At 43.0% G+C, this 26,449-nt stretch overlaps 1 protein-coding gene across 14 annotated transcripts in view; it reads left to right on the top strand.

Moving 5' to 3' along the window:
• LOC144696580 (suppressor of tumorigenicity 7 protein homolog) overlaps positions 1 to 26,449 on the top strand; it is a 203,600-nt gene that overhangs the window by 108,454 nt on the left and 68,697 nt on the right. For 13 of the 14 annotated variants that reach the window (XM_078568037.1, XM_078568040.1, XM_078568038.1 and 10 more), the window contains one exon: positions 21,577 to 21,659. In XM_078568037.1, the coding sequence (XP_078424163.1) occupies positions 21,577 to 21,659 (83 nt within the window). The remainder of the gene's footprint in view (positions 1 to 21,576; positions 21,660 to 26,449) is intronic. The other variant, XM_078568029.1, reaches the window with a different exon arrangement.

Here is a 26,449-nt window from a genome sequence, read left to right as displayed (position 1 = left end):
TGCATAAATAACAGAGAGCATAATTAGCCCCACTGTTATCTTGAGAACAACTTCTGGCCCATTTAAATTCTGCAATTGAAAGAAATTAATTTGAAATGATAAGGGATGCGATTTGAATTTCTGCCTTTTACAAGCTATCAACATTGATGGAATACAGCAAATGATATTTATGATAGCTTTGATGATGGCATATCTTACAGTGAAAGCTTTTGAATCTGATTATCCTTCTTTCATAAGAGCCTGTTCCTGACCTGATGTACAGAATCTGTTTGTGTTCTTTTATTCCTGATCATATGCCTATCGGAGGATTCTAGAAGACAATGTAATCTATGGTTTAAAAAAATAGCAGATGCATGAGGAGAAGAGGACTTATTTTTGGGCAGTACTGTTGTTTTAATAGAGACTGGTCATTCTGTATCTAATGAGACTTGATGCATCTTGTTCAATTTTGGCTATTTTCAAAAGTAGCATTGATCGGGATATTTTTATGCAGTTCATTAATAAATGATAAAAGACCTGATATTTTAGCAATGCAAATCAGCCTTTCTTTTAAAATTATTTCCTAAAGTCTATCATTGATAAATGCTTATTTAAACTTATGTTACGGAGAGGAGAGAGAGGAAAAACTGAACTCCTTTATTCTTTCGCTGTCTGTCCATAAGCAGAGGTGTTTTTTGTTTCAAAAATACTCTGTGATGCATATTCCAAAAACCCTTTGTTTGTGTAGTCAATTTTTAAAGTAGCTTACAGCAAACTCTCTTAGGATTAAATTAGAAGTTTAGTTTATTCACACATTCAAACCTGGGGGGTGGGGGGAGGGGAAGGGTGTGGGTAGGTGGGGATGATTGCAACTTCACATGCACACACAAATATACAGTAAGAGGAGAAAAGAGGGTGTTTTAAAACCATGAATATCTTAACAATAAAAAAAAACACAGAAATTGATATTATTCACATGTTTGCCAGAATCCAGGAAGTCAAAATCCAGAGGGAGGAGGGCCTTCATGGAGAAAATCCAGTTCAGGTGGGTTCCTGGCTGAAGACTGAAGTGCAGAATTCCTTCAAATTGGATGGTGATGCAGTGAGCTGAGGTTGATATACATAGACTTAGGCTGCTTGGCAGGTGGTAGCCATTGGCTTCCAGATAAACAGGCTTTGAGGAGGGCTTGTTGCAGGCTGCTTTAGTCAGCATTGAGCCCTGCTGTCAGATGTTTGCAGGTTGGAGGTGTATCAGTAGACTGGTTGTTTCTGAGTTCTCAACTGTATATGGAGATTTCAAAATGGTTACGAGGCATGTGATCTCCTTGCTCCACAGTGATTTCATAAAGGGATGTTTATCTGGTGTCTGGAACTGGCTTTTGTTTTGTGACTTATAATGCCCCAGTCATTTGCCTCTGAAAGAATCCACATTGATGAAACCATTCCAGGTAGCTATTGCCTGGGTTGACCCTCGGACTCCGCTAGAGGGTAAGCTTATAAAGATGCAAATGAAGCCCATTTCCTTTCACTAGTTCCTTCTTGAAATGGACCATGACAGTCCCCGGCGTGAGATTCCATGAGCAACATGTCAGGGCATGTCTCCAGTGCAATCCATATAATGGCTTAGTGGTCACCTTACAATTCCAGACATCAGGTAACTTGTGGTGGCCATCTTTTGGTTCAGCAAAGCTCATTTTTAAATGAGCAAAAAAAAAGAATAAAGTTTGATTTACATAGATTATGATTCCTTCCATGTCTTACTGATATGTGACTTAACTCTGCAATAAATTACTCAGTGAATGCTGTACTGTTGGGGTGCCATCTTTTGAATGAAACATGATTGAGACCTTGCCTGTTTCTTCACGTGGATGGTAAAGATCTCATTCATTAATCATTCATTAAGGACGTCCTTCTGGTGTTTTTTTGCCACTATTGATATCAAACAAAACAATGAAAAACTGATAAACATGGCAGTGGTTTCTATGTTTGTAAGATATTGCTACCACATATCTACTTGATGAGAATCAATACACCTCAAATGTAGTTTACAATATGAAAAGCTTTGTGAAGTTTTAACACTATATGAAGGGACCATATGAACACAAGTATTTTTTCCCCAACCTGGTTACTATCTGAGTTTAGGGCATCAGGCATTTGCTCCACAAAGTTGGCAGCTGCATGTTCATCGGTAGAATTTAACACAGGTCAAGGGGTAGCATCATTGTTTAACTTTGGGATCAATTGCATTAATCTGTTGAATCACCCACAATAAACTAGAAGGAAGCCTTTGATGGAATGTAAAATATTCCTACTTCTCAGCAGATTTAGCCTTCAATCAGCTTGCTGCCTTTTCCTATAATAACAAAAGAAATAGGAGCAGGAGTAGGCCATTCAACTCCTCAAGCCTGCCCCGCCATTCAATAAGGTCATGGCTGATCTTCCCCAGGCCTCAACTCCTCTTTAGTGCCAGCTCCTCATAGCCCTCAACTCCCTGATATTTCAAAAGTCTATCTACCTCCTCTTTAAATACTTTCATTGATCTAGCCTCCACAACTCTCTGGGGTAGAGAATTCCAGACATTCACCCTCTGAGAGAAGAAATTCCTTTGCATCTCAGTTTTAAATGAGTGTCCCCTAGTTCGAGATTCTCCCACTAGTGGAAACATCTTCTCAACACCTACCCTGTCAAGCCACCTCAGAATCTTGTACGTTTCAATAAGACTACCCCATATTCTTCTAAACTCTAATGAATAAAGCTATTTAGCCATTTTTGATAAGTCAACCACTTCATCCCAGGAACAGCCTAGTGGATCTCTTTTGAACTGCCTCCAATGCCAGTATATCCTTTCTTAAATACGGGGACCAAAACTGTACACAGTACTCCAGGTGCGGCCTCACCAACACCCTGTACAGTTGCAACAAGACTTCCCTATTATTAAACTCCAACCCCTTAGCAATACAGGCCAAAATCCCATTTGGCTTCTTAATTACTTGCTGCACCTGCATGCTAACTTTGTGTTTCATGCACAAGAGCACACAGATCCCTCTGTACTGCACTTTTTTTGGAGTGTCTCTCCATTTAAATAATAGTCTGCCTTTTGATTCTTCCTACCAAAGTGCATGACCTTACACTTTGCTACATTACACTCCACCTGCCGAGTTTTTGCCCACTCACTCAACCTAACTATATCCCCTTGCAGATTCCTTACGTCCTCATCACAACATGCCCTCCCACCTATTTTTGTATTAACAGCAAATTTGGATACATTACACTCTGCCCCCTCCTCCAATTCATCATAAAGATAGTAAATAATTGAGGCCCTAGGACTGATCCTTGTGCGCTCCACTAGTTACGTCTTTCCAACCTGAAAAAGGCCCATTAATCCCGACTCTCTGTCTTCTGTGTGTTAACCAATCCTCAATCCATGCTAATATATTACCCCCAATACCATGAGCTCCTATTTTGTGCAATAATGTGGCACCTTTTCGAATGTTTTCTGGAAATCCAAATACACTACATCTACCGGTTTCCCTTTATAACTCTGCTTGTTAATATCCTCAAAGAACTCTAGCAAATTTGTGAAACTTGATTTCCCTTTCACAAAACCATGTTGACTCTGTTTGATTGCTTTAAGCTTTTCTAAATGTTCTGCTATTTCTTCCTTATTAATGGACTCTAGCATTTTTCCAATGACAGATGTTAGGCTGACTGGCCTATACTTTCCTGCTTTTTGTCTCCCTCCCTTCTTGAACAGGGGCGTCACATTAGCGGTTTTCCAATCCGCTGGGACCCTCCTGGAATCCAGTGAGTTCTGGAATATTTCGACCAATGCTTCCACTATCTCTGCAGCCACTTCCTTTAAAACACTTGGATGCTGCCAGTCAGGCCCTGGTGACTTGTCTGCCTTCAGTCCCGTTAGTTTGTCAAATACTTTGTCCCTCGTGATAGGGACTGTTACAAGATCTTTCCTCCCATTAGCTCCTTGCTTATCAGATATCTCTGAGATGTTTATAGTGTCCTCCACTGTAAAGACTGATGCAGAATATTGGTTTAAATTATCTGGCATTTCCCTGTTCCCTGTTATCAATTCTCCAGTCACATCCTCCAAGGGTCCCACGCTCACTTCAGCTACTCTCTTTCTTCTTATATACCTGTAGAAGCTCTCACTGTTTGTTTTTATATTTCTTGCCAATTTACTTCCATACTCAATTTTCTTCCTCTTTATTAGCTTTTTAGTCATCTGCTGCTGGTTCCTAAAAAAAATCTCAATCCTCTGGCCTACCACTAGTTTTTGCTGCTTTGTATGCCTTAGTTTTTGATTGGATACTCTCCTTGACCACCTTTGTTAACCACAGGTGGTTCATCCTTCTCATTGAGTCCTCCTTTTTGACCAGGATAAATTTTTGCTGAGCGTTATGAAATATCTGCTTCAATGTCTGCCACTGCTCATCCATTGACTTCCTCCTTAGTCTGTTTTCCCAGCCCGCTTTAGACACCTCCTTCTTCATACCTCTGTAATTGCCCTTATTTAAGCTGAGGACCCTGGTTTGAGACCGGAGTTGCTTGCCCTGAAACTGAATTTGAAACTCTACCATGTTGTGATCGCTACCCTCTAGAGGATCCTTAACTACGATATCTCTTATTAATGCCACCCCATTACACATTACTAGATCTAAAATAGCCTGTTCCCGGATCGTTTTTGCAATGTATTGCTCTAAGAAACAATCCTTGATGCACTGTACAAATTCGTCTTCCATGTTACCCCTGCCAATCTGATTTGTCCAGTCAATATGCAGATTAAAATCACCAATGACAATTGTAGCGCCCTTCTTACACACCTCCATTATTTCCTGATTTACACTTTGTCCTACTCTTCAGGGGCCTATAGAGGACTCCCTCCGTAACTTCTTCCCCTTGTTATTCCTTATTTCCACCCAAACTGATTCCACATCACAATCTATTGCGCCCCCGTCACTACTCACCACTGCACTGATACCCCCATTTATTAACAAAGCTACCCCACCTTTTCCTTTTTGCCTATTTTTCCGGAAGGTTGAATACCCTTGAATATTGCGTTTCTAGTCTTGGTCTCCCTGTAACCATGTCTCTGTAATAGTTATCAAGTCATATTTACTTCTATTTATGCCGTCAACTCATCTATCTTGTTACAAATGCTGCGTGCATTCAGATAAAGAGCCATAAGTTTTGACTTTTTACCATTATTGCTCATTCTGGTTCTAATTTCTGATGCACTCTCCTACTTATATTTTCTGCCCCTTCCTGTCAAACTTTGATTATTGTTCACCTTTTCACTACCCTGCACCTCTCCACTCTCATTTCATTTTGATTCTTTAAACTTTGCTTCAATTGACCCTCCTGTCCCCCCCACCCCCCAGTCATTCATTTAAAGTCCTATCTACAACCCTAGTTAAATGATTCGCCAGGACACTGGTCCTAGCTTGGTACAGATGAAGCCTGTCCCAGTGGAACAGCTCTCTCCTTCCCCAGTACTAGTGCCAATGCTCCATGAATCGGAACCCGTTTCTCCCACACCAACCTTTGAGCCACAGATTTACCGCTCTAATCTTATTTACCCTAAGCTAATTTGCAGTGGCTCACGTAGTAATCCGGAGATTATTACCTTTGTGGTTCTGCTTTTTAATTTAGCCCCGAGCTGCTCGTAGTCCCTCAGCGGAACCTCTTTCCTACTCCTACCTATGTTGTTGGTACCTACGTGGACCATGACAACTAGATCCTTCCCCTCCCACTCCAAGTTCCTCTCCAGGACAGAAGAGATGCCCTTAACCTTGGCACCAGGTAGACAAGGCACCCTTTGGCTCTCTCTGTCTTTGCTGTAGAGAACAGTATCTATTCCCCCAGCTGTGCTATCCCCTATTACTACTACATCCCTCTTCTTTTCCCCCCCGCTTGAATGGCACTCTGTAACACGCTGCTGTGGTCAGTTTCTTCATCTTCCCTGCAGTCTCTGCCCTCGTCCGCACTGGGAGCAAGAACCTCGTACCTATTGGACGAGGGCACTGGCTCAGGCTCCTCTAAAGCTAAATTCTGGATCCCCATACCTGCCTCACTCGCAGTCACACCCTTCTGTCCGGTCCAAATTTGATGTAATTAATCTAAGGGGCGTGACTGCCTCCTGAAACAGTGTCCAGGTAATTCTTTCCCCCCCCATGTGTCACAGTGTCCGCAGCTCAGACTCCAGCTCATCGACTCTGAGCCGAAGTTCCTCGAGCAGCCAACACTTGCTGCAGATGTGGTCAGGGTGGATTACACCGGCATCCACCAGCTCCCACATACTACAGCTGCAACACATCGCCTTCCCATCATCTCTATTCTAATTAATTAATTAACTTGGATGGTGAATATTTTAAAAGTGAATTTCTTAACTGTACCCTTCAGCTTTAATAACGTCTCCTGATTTGGCCAATCAAAAGAGGGACAGAAGAGATACCAGCCAATCACCTACCTTTTCCTTTGACGTCACACTTTGGTTGACGGGGCTCTCCGCCACTGGTTTTTATCTTCCACCTCCATTACCCTGCTCACGCACGTCCGCTCTCCGTGTGCTGGGCCTCCCTCCCTGCCGCCGGTTTTTATCTCCTGCTGCCCTCCTCACGCAGGTCCGCTCTCCTATTGCAGCCATGAACAAATATAAATTTCATAGCATCCCCTAAAAACAACTAAAAAAAAGACACGAGACGGGAGCAGCCTAAAACAATGTCAATCACGAATTTCAACAGTAATCAGACTAAAATTAGCATAGCTAATTTACCTGCAGGGGGGAAAAAAAATTGCTGCTTAGCCAGAGTTTTGTTGAAAAGAGATTTGTTTCCTATGGATGACAGGGTTCATAACACAAGGAGAAAAGTTATAGAATAACCTTTTTTATAGAGGGAGACATTTTGAAAATTTGGTGGTGTTTTTGATCAACCACTTCATTTCTCATCACTTTTTTTTAGTGTGATGATTCTAAAACTGCCGAAGGATAAGAGTCAACCTTTAACATCCAAATTATTGCAAAGAAACTTTCTCTGAGTTTTCTTCTTCCTCCACACTGTATGGCTATCAGGAGAAAATTTGGATTTGTTCATGTTGGAAATCTCATTGATAATTTTTAATCATGCTCACTGAGGGAGATTTGCAGCATCAACCTGGTGAAACCCTTAAATTAAGGACTTTGTGTATTGGGAACTGTTTCTGTTTGTCAAGCTGCATTAAACCTTTTGTAAAGGAGCGGGGTACTGCTCACAAATTGTAATCTTCAGTAAAGCCGTCTGATCCCGGAGAATTCCATACACTGGTGTGTTGGATTCCTCATTTGCATTCTTCTAAAGTGAAGAATGCCCCATAAATTTATTTCAGACTCATTGGCACATAACCCTGGATATTGTGAAGTAAAATGAAACCAATATAGGAAGGGCAAAATACATCGAGTGTTTGTAGTAGTATTTGAATAAGTTAGGCCTACCACTGCTGTGTGAGATGCACCACATGTTCGCCCACATGCAGTTGGCACAATCTTTTACAGAACTAATTGATCATCCTTTTTTACACTCTATCAGTAACATTTCCTGTTTCCTTTTTTTAATAAAAGAAATAACTATTGAACGTCAGCTTGGTTTATTAGCAAGCAGGTTGATGGTTCGACCCTGCTTTAATAATTGGACAATATATCCTAGCTGATGCTTCAGTAAAGCACTGAGGAAGTGCTGCATTGTTGGAAATGCAGCCTTTCCAATAAGATATTAAAACTAAGATTCTATCCACTTGCTTGAGTGGATGTAGAATATCCATTGCACAGTTTGAAGAAGAGAAGAGTAGCTCTTGTCTTGTCTAGTTCTTTACCCTTAAACAAAAGCATCAAATAAACTGATAGTTCATCACATTACTTTTTGTAAGACCTTAATGTTTGCAATTTGGTTGCTGGACTTTCATGTCACACTACAGCGACTACACTTCAAAAGCACCATCATTAATTAGATATAAAGTATTTTGGAATGTCCCAAGAATGTGGGAGACACTACATAAATGTAAATTCTTCTTATTTTCTTATTGTATGACATTGTGGCTCACCATGGAGTGCCCATAGCCCATAATGGGGATCATTTAGATGATTACTGTATTATAAACTAATTATTCACTTACATTAAAGGACTTCAATAGATGTAGATCACCAGTTTGAGCTGTTTATTTGGAACGGTAGCTGTATGAGTACAACGTTGACTATCTTTATGATGTTTGAGCTTGCCTTGGAGGGCACTTTGAACTAACCTATTAGTGTTTCAAAGTAACAGACTAATTAAATATTTCTTATTGGTTTGGTGAGTAGGTGGAAGAGAAAGGGAAAGAGAAAATAACTGGGCCTTGGTTACGGTTGAATTCCTACTTCTAGGACTAAAGTTCAACTCCAGACCTTAACTGACATTCAATCTAAGGTTTGGGGGCGGGGGTGGGGATGGTTGTAGAGAGGGGTGGATGGTGCTTATCAAAGTATAGGATGTTAGTACTGAGGAATGGAATATTCCCTCATTTTTAAGCCACTATTTTCACCCAGACTTCTCAGGCCAAGTAGAACAAAAATACAATATTTAGAGAGTATAAAAGTAGGCCATCTACAGTGCTGCTTCTGTCTGCACTGCTTTGGGCTACATTAGAGTGCTTAAGTTGGAGTTTGGTGAGTGAGGAGTTCAATGAAGAAGGAAGGAGGTGATCCTTTCATTTTCTGCCTTTCCTCAGAAAGAAGAGCGGTGGCCTTGGTAAGTTGGACCTGGTGAGTATTTCTACTGTCCTTAATATTCTCTAAACTAGAGGAAGTAAAAGTAAAGGGAGTAATATAAGGGTAAGTCATGGCAGGGCAGCTCAGCCACGTGGAATGTTCCTCCTGTGCAACGTGGGAAGCCAGGGACATTGCTGGGGGAGATGCATTCTCAGGGGGCTGTAGCAGCAGCCAAGTCCATGGCACCATGAGTGGCTTAGCTGCACAGGAAGGGAGAAAAAAAGAGTGGACGAGCAGCTACAGCTAGTTAGTTAGATACTGGCTTAAACAGGTTTTCAGAAGCTATATTCAGCAAGTATAAAAGCAGGCCATCTACACAGGATGCTCCACAGTAACTCCAGCAGCAGCTCCAGCTCCAAATTGCGGATTTCACGTAGCTGCAGCTGGAGATACTTCCTGCATGCGTGGTCACTAGCAGTGTCCCTGACTGTTCAAACAATGGGGAGGAAGCAAACAGGGAATTACAGACTGGTTAGCCTATCGTCAATAGTAGGGAAGATGCTAGGGTCTATTATGAAGGATGTGATAACAGGACACTTAGAAAATATCAACGGGATTAGTCAAAGTCAACATGGATTTATGAAAGGAAAATCATTTTTGACAAACCTGCTGGAATTCTTTGAGGATGGAACTAGCGGGATAGATAAGGGAGAACCAGTGGATGTGGTGTATTTGGATTTTCAGAAAGCTTTTGATAAAAGTTCCACACAAGAGGTTAGTCTGCAAAATTAAAGCACATGAGTTTGGGGGTAGTATATTGGCATTTGTTGGGTTGAGAATTGGTTAGCAGACAGGAAACAGAGAGTCGGAATAAATGTGTCTTTTTTGGAGTGGGAGGCGGTGACTAGCAGGGATCAGTGCTTGGACCCCAGCTATTCACGATATATATCAATGATTTGGATGAGGGAACCAAATGTAATATTCCAAGGTTGCTGATCTCACAAAACTTGGTGGGAATGTGAGTGGTGAGGAGGATGTCAAGAGGCTTCAAGGCGATTTAGACAAGTTGTGTGAGTGGGCAAATACATGGAAGATGCAGTATAATGTGGATAAATGTGAAAAAACACATAGGAAAAACAGAATGGCAGAGTATTATTTAAATGGTGATGAGTTGGGAAATATTGATGTACAAAGGGACCTGGGTGTCCTTGTACAGCAGTCACTGAAAGCAAGCATGCAGGTGCAGGAAGCAGTTAAGAATGCAAATGGTATGCTGGTTTTCATTGTAAGGGGACTTGAGTACAGGAGCAAGGTTGTCTTACTGCAGCTGTACAGGACTTTGGTGAGACCATACCTGGAGTATTATGTGCAGTTTTAGTCCCCTTACCTAAGAAAGGATATGCTTGCCTTAGAGGGAGTGCAGCAAAGATTCACCAGACTGATTCCTGGGATGGTATGATTGTCGTTTGAGGAGAGATTGGGTCGACTAGGCCTGTATTCACTGGAGTTTAGAAGAATGAGAGAGGATCTCATTGAAACATATAAAATTCTGACAGGCCTGGACAGACTGGATGCAGGGATGATGTTTCCTCTGGCTGAAGGTTCTAGAACAAGGGGTCACCATCTCAGGATATGGGGTGGGCCATTTAGGACTGAGATGAAGAGAAACGCCTCCACTCAGAGGGTGTTGAACCTGTGGAATTCTCTACCACAGAAGGCTGTGGAGGCCAATGCACTGAATATATTTAAGAAGGACATCAAGGGGTATGGGGAGAGAGCGGGAGCCTGGCGTTGAGATAGAGGTTCGGCAATGATCATAATGAATGGCGGAGCAGGCTCGAAGGGCCGAATGACCTACTCCTGCTTCTATTTTCTGTTCCTTGTCAGCTGATGGCTCTGCCCACAATGATTAGACAACAGAAGGGGAGAAACTGACAAGGCCAGAATCTGAGGGCTGGTGGATACAGGAGATAACGGGCTCATGTTGTTTGTAAAGATAAGGTAGGATGAGTGTGTAAGGATTTGTAGTTGCAGATGTCAATATGAAATTCAATTCCTTGGAGGACAGGAAGTCAATGTAGATCGGTGAGGATGACAAATATAATCTGATAATGTTGGGGAACCAACTTAGAAGAGACTGGTTCCCCAGGATGCATGGAAGAGGAAAGACTTGCATCAAATCTAGGCCATAGATGAGAGTTCAAAACTTTAGCCCGCCTTGTCACCATTGACTTTCACCTGCTCCTGACCAGATTGCTACACAAACCAATGGACAGAAGCACAAGGAAAAATGATGAGCGCAGTGCCCAAATGTTAATTATAAAATTGCATAAGGAATGGATACATTGAAATTTGTGGATAGGGAGTATTTTAGTCGAGCTTAGTTGATTTTTTTTGTCTTTAATGGTATGGTGAATAAAATGATCAAAATAAAATTAGTGCCTTGCTCAAAAGCCCTATCATCTTTCAGTTTTATGCGAGAAGTATTAAGAACTGATAGCCAGCATTTATTTCTCAACTCGCCTTGTCCTCCTTGCTGGAGGAGGAAACATAATTAAGGTCGCCTACTGCACCAATAAGAACGTAGTGATGGATGTACCATATTGCGCATTTTATCTGTCTTGTATGTTGTGTCATGAGCTGTGGAAGCCAAGGTTGATCTTTTCTGGATCCTGCAAGACTGCACAGGTCCAAGTGATTCTTGGTGGCCTCCGAGTTGACACCAACCTGGAGGAATTCTCGATTGGGATTCCCTCAGGGCTGTCTTCACATCAAAGTTTTCATCTGATCAGACTGTAGACCCAAACTTCCATTTACCAGAGAAGACTGTGTACAGTGTAAGGAAGCAGCATAATAAGTGTTGCAGCTGTTTTTAATCTATCTATGCAACACAGTGGTGCATAACTCCAGCAATTGAAACGTTCACATGATTTTGCAACCAGCCTGAAGAAATCACATCTCAGCTATGAGAAATGAGATTTATTGGATAAAGTCATTGCCATCTGTCATGTAGTGAGTAAGACAGATTTCTGGTTGAGTTAAAAATCGGTTTTAAACTGCTCACTTACTTGAATGAATCTGTACAGTTTGAGGGAGCTCAGCTATCGTAAATGATAATCTCATGCAGACTTCTGCTAACTGCCATGAATGTCAACTGTCCATAGTGTAAATCAGAGGGAAAACAGTGTCTCCTCTTAGTAGGTTTAATGTTCATATTTCCTTTCTGGAATGGCGCACATTATGTCACTTGTTCATCCAATAAGTTCAGACTATTGTATCTCTCTTCCCAGTCTGATTTCTTTGTTTTGGTCTTCCTCTGCACTTCTGCTTCTCTCTCTTTGATGGTGACATACGGCATACATACCTAGCATCATACCATACATCCCAAAGTCTGGCAGATCATATCAAACAGCATGTCCCTTCCGCTGTTTGCAACAGGCAACGTTCGGACCACTCCCAAACAGCCGGTGCTTGCAAAACTCAAAACATAGTGCCCGACATTAGATGTGATTCTGTGATGGGACAGCATTTGCTAAATAATCCTGAGTGTGCTAAGAATTGCGCTGGCAGCCAGTTTAGGTTGTCAGCCGGGCTCGCCGTGCGGTGCATTTGTGTGTACTGGAAGCTACATGTGTTAATACACAGGGCCTTGATCTTTTCAGACAGAAAGAACATGAACACACATTATGCCTGTTTCAGCAAAACAAAATAAGTGACAGCCATTTGCTGGTTCATTCCCCAGGGCAATGTCTTATCCAATCAGAGTCAAGCTGCCTGGTTTAAATTTCAAACAATGTTTGGCAGTTAACTGCCAGTTGCCATCAACTGGTGCATTCTCCATGGCGATGCCTTTACCAATCAGAGTCCACCTGCCATCTAATCAGCACTCTCTTCTCACAGAGTATAAACCTGTTGTCTCCACTGACATTGGTATTTTCTTGCAAATTGTCCTGATGAGTGCAAGACGAAAAGCTTTGACAAAAAGAGTTTTTTTCAGCAGTACTCAAATTCAGTACTACCGAATGACTAGTTATAAGGAATATTAATCAAAGTACTCTGGTTTAACCCTTAACCCCTGATCTTAACTCTGTATGAAACAATCATCTGGGAATATACTGTCTACATTTTGCAGAGTATTAAATGCTTGAATTTAACTTACATGAACAGTCTTACATCAACTGGTCCAAATTATACCGACGCATACATGAACAGTCTTCTATTGGCTTGCCCAATTCATCAAAGGGAAAGACTGAAATCTTGAACCAAATAATTCAATTAGAAGCTTTTGGATACCAGTGTTCCTTACAGGTAGTCATTTGGTCGTACAGAACTTGAGTACTGCTGGCAAAAAAAAGACTCTTTTTGTCAAAGCTTTTCGTCTTGCACACATCAGGACAATTTGCAAGAAAATACCAATGTCAGGGGAGACAACAGGTTTATACTCTGAGAAGAGAGTGCTGATTAGTTGGCAAGTGAACTCTGATTGGTAAAGCATTGCCATGGAGAATGCACCATTGACGCCTGGGTTTTCGCTCCCGGGTCGGGTGCGCAGAGTTGGGACATTTACCTGCTCTGCAAACCCAACTCGGGAGCAAGTGGCCCAGAATGTCAGATTTTCGATCTGGAGTGGCGGGGTTCCCTGGGAGTCGGGTGACACCGAGATGAGCGCGAAGGCTGCCTGATGCAGAGACAGGTATCAAAGTTTTAAAAAAACAGAAAAATGTAAAACAGCACTCCAGCCCTCACACCCCCTCTCACTCACCATGTCCCATCCATGCCACCTCATGCACCCTACCCAACCCTATGCCCCTTCATCTTCCATGCCAACCGATAGCCCTACCCACCCCCATGGCCCTCATAATCCCTATGCCAACCTAGTACTGTCCCATCCAGAAGACAGGAAGAAAATATATATATATATATATATATCTATGTCAACCTGGCCACTTTATAAAATTACTATTTATATTTTTAAAACGGACAAGGCTTCCGCCTGACTAGCCATGACTCATAGCAGTGGGATTTCTAACCTTCAGAAACCAGCAGAAACTTGTTATCGCTGAAAAGGCGCTAATGCACCCCCCCCACTCATCCGGAACTGCACAAAACTTCTTTACGTTGCCAAGGAAGAATTCTAGCCACTGGAGACAGTATGTTTGTAAAGGACAAAAGGGACCCTGGCTCCTCTATTAAATTGCTCAAGATTCTATACCTGGGAAAATACATCTTTTGTTCAACACCCAGGAGAAGTGGTGGGAGGTATGTCATACGACCTCCCCCAAGCTGCTTGAACCTGTAATATAGCCGTGTGGAACTGTGTCCAGGCAGTCTACCATTTTATCATCTAACAGGTAACAGCAGAAAGAGCTCTGGCCAGATGAAGTGCCTGGCCCTCATCTACACTGTGAACTACTGGAACATTGGAACTTCTGTATTTGTGTCTTCAAGACTAATTCATCTCTACGTGCCTTCTCCCATCGTGGAAGCCCTCACTTCCGGAAAGTTGGATCACCCAGCAACAGTTTCAGCCTGCTAACCTCTGAAGGAATGTGCCATAGGAATTTTGATTCTGGACTCCGGACTCATGTGAAGGCATGACTCTTATTTTTATTGTAGTCTTGCCCGGTAACACTTTATTTCTCTCCAAAACTGAAGGGTTGGGGAAAATATGCCATCAGTTAGGGGGAGATCAAAAATCAAAAACACCTTTCTGTTTACAGACGGGTAGTGAGAGGAGAAATCAGGACTGTTTAAATTAATCCCCCTCCAGTCTGTAACAGTACCAATTCATGCCAACCTGTGCCCACCCACCAGCCTTTTTCCTTACACCTACCATGCTAACTCAGCCAGTACCCACCTTGGGAATGCCTCAGGACCCATGCTGAGATTAAATAAAATAAAGTTCCAGGTGGATTATAGACTTTATTTTTTAAATTCTCATTCGCTAAAACCCATTTACTATATTTATATTCCTTCAACTGCATTATCCCTTATAACAGCTAAGTTTCATTCAATTGCATAATCCCTTATAAAAACAAGCATTGGAATTCATAGTCCAACCACCAGTTGGGAGCTGTCAATCAAACTTTAAAATGGCTGGCCCCCTACCTCACCTCACCTCGGGAGTTCTGCTCTTTTGTCCGTGTTTGAACAAAAGGCTGTAATGAGGTCAGGAGCTGAATGGCCCTGGCAGAACCCAAACTATGTGTCAGTGACAGTGAGCAGGTTATTGCTAAGCAAATGCTGCTTGATAGCACTGTTGATGACCCCTTCCATTACTTTACTGATGATGGAGAGCAGACTGATGGGGCGGTAATTGGCCGGGTCGGATTTGTCCTGCTTTTGTGTACACAACATACCTGGGCAATTTTCTACATGGCCGAGTAGTTGCCAGTGTTGCAGCTGTACTGGAACAGCTTGGCTAGGGGCACGGCAAGTTCTGGAGCACAAGTCTTCAGTAATATTTCCAGAATATTGTCAGGGCCCATAGCCTTTGCAGAACCCAGTGCCTTCAGCCATTTCTTGATGTCATGTGGAGTGAATTAAATTGGCTGAAGACTGGCATCTGTGATGCTGGGGGACCTCCAGAGGAGGCCAAGATGGATCATCCGCTCTGCACTTCGGCTGAAGATAGTAGCAAATGCATCAGCGTTATCTTTTGCAGTAATGTGGTGGCGACCCCCATCATTGAGCGTGGGGCTGTTTGTGGAGCTTCCCCCTCCAGTGAGTTGTTTAATTGTCCACCACCACTCACGACTGGATGTGGCAGGACTGCAGAGCTTAGATCTGATCTGTTGGTTGTGGGATCGCCTAGCTCTGTCTATCATTTGCTGATTATGCTATTTGGCACGCAAGTAGTCCTGTGTTATTGCTTCACCAGTTTGACACCTCATTTTTAGATATTCCTGGTGCTGCTCCTGGCATGCTCTCCTGCACTCTTCATTGAAGAGTGCAGGAGGGCATAGATGAGGTTACAGATTGTGTTAGAGTACAATTCTGCTGCTGCTGATGGCCCACAGGGCCTCACGGATGCCCAGCCTTGAGTTGCTAGATCTGTTCAGAATTTATCCCATTTAGCACGGTGAAAGTGCCACAGAACACGTTGGAGGATATCCTCAATGTGAAGGTGGGACTTGGTTTCCACGAGGACTGTGCGGTGGTCACTTCTACCAATACTGTCTTGGACAGATGCGTCTGCAGCAGTCAGGTTGGTGAGGATGAGGTCAAATATGTTTTTCCCTCTTGTTGGTTCCCTCACCACCTGCCGCAGACCCAGTCTAGCAGCTTTGTCCTTTAGGACTCGCCCAGCTCAGTCAGTGGTGGTGCTACCGAGCCACTCTTGGTGATGGACATTGAAGTCCCCCACCCCAGAGTACATTCTGCGCCCTTGCCACCCTCAGTGCTTACTCCAAGTGGTTTTCAACATGGAGGAATACTGATTAATCAGCCAAGGGATGGTGGGACATGGTAATCAGCAGGATGGTAATCAAGTCCGATGCCATCAGACTTCATGGGGTCTGGAGTCAATGTTGAGGACTTCCAGGGCAACGCCCTCCCGACTGTATACCACTGTGCTGCCACCTCTGCCCTCCTGGTAGGACAGGACATACCCAGGGATGATCTGTAAAATATGATTCTTTGAGTGTGACTGTGTCAGGCTGTTGCTTGACTAGCCTGGGACACAGCTCTCCCAATTTTGGGGCTAGCACCCAGATGTTAGTAAGGAGAACTTTGCAGGGTTGACAGGGCTGAGTTTGCCATTGCCATTTCCAGTGCCTAGGTCGATGCCGGGTGGTCCATCCGGTTTCATTGTAGCAGTTTGATAGTACTGAGTGGCTTGCTAGGCCATTTCAGAGGCCAGACCAGGTAAGGACAGCAGATTTCCTTCCCTAAACGGCACTCGTGAACCAGATGGGCTTTTACGACATGGTCATCTTTTAATTCCAGATTTTTAAAAATTGAATTCAAATTCCACCATCTGTCGTGGTGGGATTCGAACCCAGGACCCCAGAGCATTACACCCAGAGTCTCTGGATTACTACAATACCACGACACTGTCGCCTCCCCCTATCAGAACAAATCCATAAAGTTCGGACCCATTGCTACCAGGCCTAACTTGCCCAGGTCGGGTTTTAGACACCTCTCACGTCAAAATCATACGACTGGAGGTAGCTACTGATTTCTGTGGGCAGCTGCCTCCGTGAAACACACATGCGCGAAATGCAGTCCCACCCCATTCCCGACCCCACGGATATGGTGGGTGCCGTATTCGGGGACGGGACTTCCGATTTTCAGTTGATTTGCCACTTTCGGAGAGGCTTTCCGTTGTTGCGAAAATTCAGACCCAAGTGTGTGGCAAGTACTTGGATATTATCAACTGGCAGAGCTAATATGAGGCTACAAAGACAGTTTAAGCGCTTCTTAACATATATATCCATGAAGAAGGATGTCACGGTCTTCGTTTAAATTTTAAAAATACTTTTGTAAATGGAGAATAAATCAGTGCGGTTTGCAATTTACATAAATGTACAGACAAAGCTGAGAGGTCTGCTACAACCCTGAAACTAATTAGGAAAATATTGCTCTGAATTTACAGCAGAGGCCTGCTCAAGCGACTTACAGTATGGCATTTACAGTGGCTAGCCCGATCTGTAGGTCGACTAGCATTGAAAATTTTCAGCCTGAAGCTGAGCCCATAACTGGATATTACTCCGAATGTTCAAGAATTTACATAATCAGGTTACAGTAGAAATCAATGCGGTAATTTGTCTTTTTTTTTACTGAAACAAGTAGGTATGCACAAGGTAGAGTGCCTGGTATATTAGAGTGCAAAATGTTACCAGAGTTTAAACAGACCTGAAATTTTGTTGGCTTATGTCACATTTTTGAGTGACGTCTCACTCAGATAAATTGCCGGGAAGGAATGGCCTGAAAATTATTTTGCCCCGCTCAGATTGGATCATTAGTGCCCCCTTGTGTTAGCAATGAGGTGGTAGAGGTTTTAAATCCTTTGTGCAAATTTGGTCCACAGTGCATTGCCAAATTGGAATAATTGACTGAACCGAATGTTAAGATTTTACTTTTAAAAGTTCGCTTTTCAAACCTTAAACTTTAAAAATTGTATTAAACGAATGCGAGAGTTACCTTTTAGGCTTCTTCATTAATTTACTCAATTTGTACCTTTTACCTTTTTGAAAGCTTAGGGCTTACAGCAAGATGGTAGTGATCGTCTGGGTCCGAGAGAGTAGGGAGAGGCAGAAAGTTGTAGCTGTGGCTGGCACCTGGTAGGGAGAAACTGAACCAGGAGCTGCTGTAGCAACACCTCTGTGTGGGAGAGCGAGAGCAGGCATGATTAGTTTGCATTAAGAGGGTAAGTGGTTTGTCTGGACAAATGTTAGTGTCACCAGTATCTCAGCCATGGCCAACTTTCTTCAGGTCTTCAGAAATGCAGCTAGTCTTTGACTGGTATTTCAAGAAATTTGTAAATGGACACAGGCAGCAGAATTTTGGATTATCTTAAGTTTATGGAGGGTGGTAGATGGGAGGACAGGCAGGAGAGCATTTGAATAATAATCCTGGAGCTAACAAAAGCATAGATGTGGGATACAGCAGCAGATGAGCGGAGGCATGGCAGATAAGGGCAATGTGCGGATGTGGGCGTACAGAGAATTTGTGACGGAGAGGTTATGGCACCATGTGTGGAGCATTTAACACACAAAGTGTCAATATAAAGTGCTGTAAATTGGTAAGACCTGTACCTTTGAGAAGAATGTACTTATTATTGATGAATTGGATCAGGACACTGTCTGGATTTGTAGCTACTTGCAGCCTGGAAAGACTATTTTGTGTTCTACTTCTGTTCTTTAATGTGAAAGTCAAAGTCAGCTTGTGACTGTTCTCCAGCAGCCAAAAGCTGAATATGTCACACTATTATTAAGCCATACAAATCAGAAAGACCTAAGTCTGCTTTCACAATCATGGATATGTTGGCTAATCTATAATTTGACATTAATTGGCATGTTATAAATGGTCTCAGCCCCTGTGCTAAGAAGAGGAAAGTTCAGCTATGCTTCTTGCTCCATCGTGCGATTCAGTGACCAATGCAGGACCTCTTTTCTTGGGGTCAGATGAGGATAGCATTAGTCTTGAATGTGATGTAAAATAGCTTGCAGACATCCACTACCTAAGCGCAAGCAAAGGAATAGCCATTTGGATGAGATACCAGAGGACCACCAACATTCATTGAATTGTATTCCAGCACAATAGGTGGGTGTTTATCAATCTAAGCACTTGTAGTCCAACTAAGGCCTCAAGTAAGTTGGCATCCAGTCCTTATAACAGTAAATGAGAACTGGTGACTGGAATCTAGATTGTTGATGTGGTGCTGTGATTGTGAAGCAGTCAATAACAGCACAAAAGCAGAAGGTAAAAGCAAAATACTGCGGACGCTGGAAATCTGAAACAAAAAACAGAAAATGCTGAAAAAACTCAGCAGGTCTAACAGCATCTGCGGAGAGAGAAACTCTCCTTCTATCCAGCTTCACCTGCTCCACCCCTCCCCTTAAACAGTATAAATTTCATCACATTTCTACTTCTCTGTAGCTCTGAAGAAGTCATATGGACTTGAAGCGTCAGCTCTGTTTCTCTCTCCACAGATGCTGTCAAGCCTGCTGCGTTTTTCCAGCATTTTCTGTTTTTGTTTAAGAAGCAGAAGGGTTTGTGTCATTTGTAAACTGCTTAGGAATAGTTTTTTAGCTTGCATTAGACAGATGAGAACAAGGAAAAGCCTGTTGCTGAAGGTCATGCTTCAGAACTATATTTGATGCATTTGAATCAGCTTTGCTGGATGCTTGTTATTGTTGGTGTATCAAGGTTGTATCTTTTGAAATTAATCAATCATGTTGGAAATATAATGGGGGGCGGTGAGGGTCTCAACCTAGCTGATGCCATTTATATTTGCTATCCAAGTGTTTTTTTGTGTGTTTCATGAGCTGTGGGCATCACTGGCAAGGCCAACATTTGTTGCCCAACCCAAGTTGCCCTTGAACTGAGTGATGTGTTAGACCATTTCAGAGGGAAGTTAAGAGTCATGCTGTGGATTTGGAGTCACACATAGGCCCGACCAGGTAAAGATGGAAGATTTCCTTCCCTGAAGGACATTCGTGAACCAGATGTTTTTCTTTTAACAACAATCGATGGTGGTTCCATGGTCTGAGACTAGCTTTCAATTCCAGATTTTATTAATTGATTTAAATTCCACCAGCTGCCATGTTGGGATTTGAATCTCTGTCCCCAGAACATTAGCCTTGGCCTCTGGATCACTAGTTCAGTGACATTACCAGTACACCACCGTCTCCCCTTTATTCACTAGTCTAGTTTGCATTCAATAATTTCTGGCTTGCAAGCCAGGAGTTCTTGACATGAAATGACCCTTTTAACTTTGTAAAGTTCTTATCTGAGTTTACATTTGAGTGCATTTTAAAAGGCAAGTGTTGATTGTCCGCACATCTTTAGCAAAATGGCAATACCAATGCACAGGTAGTCACTAAATGGTCTTCAGCTTTGCTCTTGTACTAAATAAGCATTCAGAATGTGTGGCAGCCAGGAGTATACACGGTTGGTACTCAACAGAGAATGGTAGGATCTATTTCTCATGCAGAGATGTATTAACTCATGAGTGGGGTAAACTGTGTGTCTGGCTGTGTACCTGATGATGCAATGTTGGAAGGTGTAGGACCAAATGAGACCATTTCAGGTCATATGGCCAAATTCTGTTTATGCAATGTTTTTAATGTTTAAAAAATAGCTTGCACTGCTTAATAAATATACAAATCATAAAGCTCATGATGAATATTTCTCACCCATAAATGTGATGACAGTTGACCAGATTTTGTCCTATTGCACGTTTGTGCATCAATGATTCTGTGATTCTGCTTGAAAGATTCTCCACCATACCTTTCAGTACCTACTGCTCTCGTGACATGGTAAATCAAGAAAGTAAAAATAAAACTTAATAGTTTTGGAAAATTATTCTCTGGATATGGACATTGCTAGTAAGGCTAACATTTGTTGCCCATCCCTAAATTGCCATGAGAAGGTGGCAGTGGGCCGCCTTCTTGAACCACAATAGTTTGACACAACTGAATGTTGTTTGCTAGGATACTTCAGGAGGCAATTAAGAGTCAGCCAGCCACATATAAACCAAGTTTCATTCTTTACAGAGAAGGAATTAGTGAACTAGTTGGGGTTTTACAACAATCTCCAGTTTTATGGTTACCGAGACTAGTTTATTTCCAGGCTTTTTTCAAAAAAAACTAAATTCATATTCTCAAACATGATATTGGAATTCAGGCTCTCTGGATTATTCAAGCAGGCCTCTAGGTTAGAGAAAAGCAAAATACTGTGGATACTGGAGATCTAGAACAAAAACAAAATTAGCTGGAAAAACTCAGCAGGTCTGACAGCATCTGCAGAGAGGGGTATAGTTAACGTTTCGAGTCCATATGACCTTTCATCAGAACTAAGACATATGTTTTAGTTCTGATGAAGGGTCATACAGATTCGAAACGTCAACTGTATCCCTCTAGTTTAGAGAGTTCAGTAACAGAACCAGTACACTACTATAACCAGCTGTTAAGCTCTGAGACAAGCACTGTTTTTGAAGAGTATTCATAATTGTAAATTGTGGGATAATAAATTGAAATCTATAGTGCACATATGCATGTTGCTTACAATGATTGTTACATGAAGTTGGGTAAAATTGTAATCCAAGACACTTTATAAGTTTTATTAAAATGCTGTAGAACTGTGCTTTTGCCTTTGAAGATGAATGTTAATGTTTCTTTCTCTTCTTTCTTTTGCAGTGAGTATGTTTTTGAATACATTAACCCCCAAATTCTACGTTGCTCTGACAGGCACATCATCTTTGATCTCCGGGCTTATTTTGGTGAGTAAATATCATCATTAATATTAATAAAAATAATAATAGGGACGTAAATAATGGTTGCAGAATCAGATGGAGGATTATCCAGCCTGCTGGTGAGCCTGTCTAACATTCTGAACTTTTTCAGTTTTTCCACCTATTATAATTTCTTGATTTTTTTTTTTTGCAAGCATTTTAATACTAATGCTTCGATAGACGGTCACTAAAGACATGGATTTGCCTGCCACTGCAATCAAGAAGGCTCACAAATTCAGTTCTTAAGAATTTTCTGCTCCTGCCAGTGGTGGGATTTGTGGCAGGCGGGGGCATTTAATTTGGCACGATTGGAAAAAGTCAGTTTCCCACCAGCAGAAAAGTTTGGAATTTTGTTCTCCCAACTTTGGTGGCAGGTTAAAGGCAGGTCAAGTTTCCTGACGAACAACGTCGGGAGCCCCATTTGCAATCATTTAACATCTCATGCATGCATCTTCAAAGGCCATCTCGTCGGAATTAGGTTTGTCCTCCAAATTAAGCACCCCGCCAGTGAGAATTTAGAGCACTCAGTTTTACAACTCTATATAAGTGGCATGCACCTGACGAGCTTCACCTCTTCCACAACTTTGAGGTCAGTAGATGTTGCTTTTGCCTTCTTGGGGACCTCATATAACTTCACTCGAATGCTGGTAGCAAACGCAGCGCCAAGGCTGGAAATGGGAGACACAGGAAGGCTGGAATTTGGCGGTGGGGGGTCTGGCGGTAGGGTGGAAGGGTGGAACGAAGGCTGGACAGGGGAGGCAGGCTTACCGAGGAAGGGAGGGAGAGTGACTGGGGAAGGGGGTGGGGTTTAGGGTTAGGGTTATGCCGTTCACCATGGACCATTTGCCATTGGCTGCTCTCAGAGGCAGGGAGGGAGGAAGATGGATGTGTGCAAGGGGCAGGGCTGGTGGAGGGCAGCCATCCTCCTGGGTGAATGGTCTTGGCCAAAGAGGACTCAGGCGGTTAGTCTTTCTATGTTTCCAAGGCAAAGGTGTCTCTATAGAGTCTCTAGGGTAGTGGAGACAAGCGGAATAGTGTCAGAGGGAGGCTGCTTGCACATGGCTGTCATCACCCTGGTCACAGAGCAATGTCTCCATAGGCAGACATGTATGAATGGGGGGAACACCCAGCAGTGGCCCTCCAGGATGTCCTTTACATAGAAGGGGTGGGATGGGGATGCCATGTCTAGACGGAGGCCAGGCAATAGGCTTAGCACTGGCCTGCTGGCTTTGAGATGGAGGAAAGCCTGTAAAGGACATGCTCACTAAATGTATCAGTTCAATTTGTTAATGCATCCACTCAGATCTCGCTGATGCAGGCTGCAGGCAAATCCACCTTGATAATGGCTCCCGTCCAGATGTGGAGAAAGAGGGCCCGTTGCCAGTTGGTACTGAGCATCAAAAGGCAGTGGGGCCTCTGTAAGGTCAAGCAGCTGGTGAACATGGATCACTGCAATGGCGAGCATTGGCCCGAGCATGGGTGTATCACCAGTGCTGCTCTGATCTAGAGGTGAGCAAAGGGTAATGCCGGAGGTGCCCGCTGATGTCCCAGGATGTTGTGGTTCACATCTGCCAACTTCTCCATTACGAGCTGCGGTCGCAAGGACTCTGGAGGAATAACAAGCAGCTCCTGGCCTGTAATGAGCGAATGTCTATCTGGCTGCCTTTTAAATATGGTGCCAGGACCTTTGACCCCATGAGGTGATGGCGGGACGGGCAACTTCCTGCCCACCTGCCATGAGTTTTGCCGTGCTTACCACACTTGCATGCTTAATGAGCTGAACAGTGGAAGATCGCACATGTTTAGTTGTGCCGTCATCCAGCAGGAACCACACCGGCTTTCCCAACCGCCACCAGACTTAATCACCAGAATGGAAAATTCCACCCAAGGAATACCTACTGCTGCTGAATTCAGATAGGATTCTTGGAAGTGCTTCTTCACTGGAACTGCAAGGTCTCTGGATTCAAGTCCTGGAGCTGCCTGCCTCTTTTTCCAATTACATAGAAATAAAAACTTGCATTTATACAACACATTTCATGACCCCGGGACATCTCGAAGCACTTCACAGCCAATGAAGTACTTTTGAAGTGTAGTAATGGTGGAAACATTACACTGTTGCAATGAAAAAATTGCAGCAGAAAATTTGCACAAAACTGGCTCCAACAAACAATAACGTGTTGATAACTGGATCATTCATTTTAGTGATTTTAATTGAGGGATGGATATTGGGCGGGACAACACGGATAACTCCCCTGCTCTTCTTCAAAATCAAGCCATGGGATTTTTTTTACCTAAGAAAGCGGATTGGGCCTTGTTTTTAACACTTCATTCGAAAAACCGCACCCCTGACAGTGCAGCACACCCTCAGTACTGCACTGGATTGTCAGCCTACATTTCTGCACTCTAGTCTCTGGAATGTGACTTGAACTGATGACCTTCTGACCAAGTGGTGAGAATATTGTAAGATGAACTGCTGACAGTTGTGACTTTTGTGTGTTTTCATTTGTGCCACTGGTTGGACTCCTCTCCCTTTTTCAAACGACTAAATATCTTTAGGATGGTGAATAATTAGAAGGGAAGGAGGCACAGCAGTGGACAGTACTCATTTCATTTAGGATAGTTTATGGAAGGATTATTAGCACACTGTATTTACTAGCACACTATTATACTTTCTGTACTTCTTTATGCATCTGCTGCTGATTTCAAGGCACTCCATCCTTAGCTTCTTGAAACATGATGATGTGTTTTGACGCTTTTTCAAACAGTTCATCTCAGATCATATTGTCTGTTCGACAGAAATCGAGGTCAGCCTTTAATGGATTTTGAAGCCTTCTACCCAGACTGAAGCTGAGCCTGCTGAAGGCAGTGTTATGTTGTTAAACATTATGGTTAACATCTATCAATCTAGATAGAGGAAAGGAAAGGAGTTATTAGCACAATTACCAGAGATATATACTATTTTGCTGCACAGGTCCAGTATGGCTGTAGTCATTTATATTCAATGTTTTTGATGCCATTCTGCAGTTAGTATAGTTTTTTTTTATTCACCATGGGATGTGGGCATTGCTGACTAGGCCAGAATTTATTGCCTATCCCAAATTGCCCTTGAGATGGTGGTGGTGAGCTGCCTTCTTGAACCGCTGCAGTCCATGTGGTGTAGGTCAACCCACAGTGCTCTTAGGGAGGGAGTTCCAGGGTTTTTACCCAGCGACAGTGAAGGAATGGTGATATATTTCCAAGTTAGGATGGTGAGTGTTTTGGAGGGGAACTTCCAGGTGGTGGTGTTCCCCTGTATCAGCTGCCCTTGTCCTTCTAGATGGTAGTGGCCGTGGGTTTGGAAGGTGCTGTCCAAGGAGGCTTGGTGAGTTCCTACAGTGCATCTTGTAGATGGTACACACTGCTGCCACTGTGCGTAGGTGGTGGAAGGAGTGAATGTTTGCAGATGGGGTGCAATCAAGCGGGCTGTTTTGTCCTGGATAGTGCCAAGCTTCTTGAATGTTGTTGGAGCTGGATTCATCCAGGCAAGTGGAGGGTATTCCATCACACTCCTTACTTGTGCCTTGTAGATGGTGAACAGGCTTTGGGGAGTCAGGAGGTGAGTTACTGCAGGATTTCTAGCCTCTAACCTGCTCTTGTAGCCACAGTATTTATATGGCTAGTCCAGTTCATTTTCTGGTCAATGGAAGCCCCCAGGATGTTGTTAGTTGGGAATTCAGCGATGGTAATACCATTGAATGTCAAGGGGGTGACAGTTAGATTCTCTGTCGTTGGAGATGGTCATTGCCTGACACTTGTGTGGCGCGAACATTACTTGCCACTTTTCAGCCCAAACCTGGATATTGTCCAAGTCTTGCTGCATTTGGACATGGACTGCTTCAGTATCTGAGGAGTCACGAATGGTGCTGAACAATGTGCAATCGTCAGCGAACATCCCCACTTCTGACCTTATGGTGGAAGGAAGATCATTGATGAAGCAGTTGAAGATGGTTGGGCCTGGGACACTATCCCGAGGAACTCCTGCAGTGATGTCCTGGAACTGAGATGATTGACCTCCAACAACCACAACCATCTTCCTTTGTGTTAGGTATGACTCCAACTAGCAGAGATTTTCCCCCTGATTCTCATTGACTCCAGTTCTTGATGCCACATTCGGTCAAATGCTGCCTGCTTATTAATTATTCATTTGTCTTAATTCCTCTCACAGTTCAAACACTTATCTTATTACCATATCTGGAGCTTGGCATTGGCTCTATTGTCATCTCCACTGCTGGGACATTGTTAACTGCCTGATGTGATGGTTTGCTTGTACTTGTCATGCCCTAGCTTGTCGCAATCTAGTTCCCCTGCATTGAAAGAGCAGTGTTTATGGCTGGGTAGCAGCACTGTTGCTGTGTTTGTGCTGCATTGAGCTGCTTCACTACTGTTTAAATTCTCATTGAAACAGAAAATGCTGAAAATATTCAGCAGATCTGGCAGCACCTGGGGAGAGAGAAACAGAGTTAATGGCCAAGATGGTCACAGCTGTTGAAAATCCCAGCCAGTGTTTCAAGTCATATATGACTCTTACTCAGAATAAAGAGAGTTCTGTAAAAAGCCATAATTTGACTTGAAACATTAACTCTTTCTCTCTCCACAGATACTGCCAGACCTGCTGAGTGTTTCCAGTTTTTGCTATTTTTATCTCAGATCTCCGGCATCTGCAGATTTTTGCTTTTAAATTCTCATTGAGTTTGCCTCATGGGACTGCAATGCACTCACTTATGAAACCCTGTATGGAT

This window comes from Cetorhinus maximus, chromosome 22 (genome assembly GCF_964194155.1).
Source record: "Cetorhinus maximus chromosome 22, sCetMax3.hap1.1, whole genome shotgun sequence".
Taxonomy (NCBI): Eukaryota; Metazoa; Chordata; class Chondrichthyes; order Lamniformes; family Cetorhinidae; genus Cetorhinus; species Cetorhinus maximus.
The sequence above is the reverse complement of the archived record's forward strand: the minus strand, read 5'-3'. Positions and strand labels throughout refer to the sequence as shown.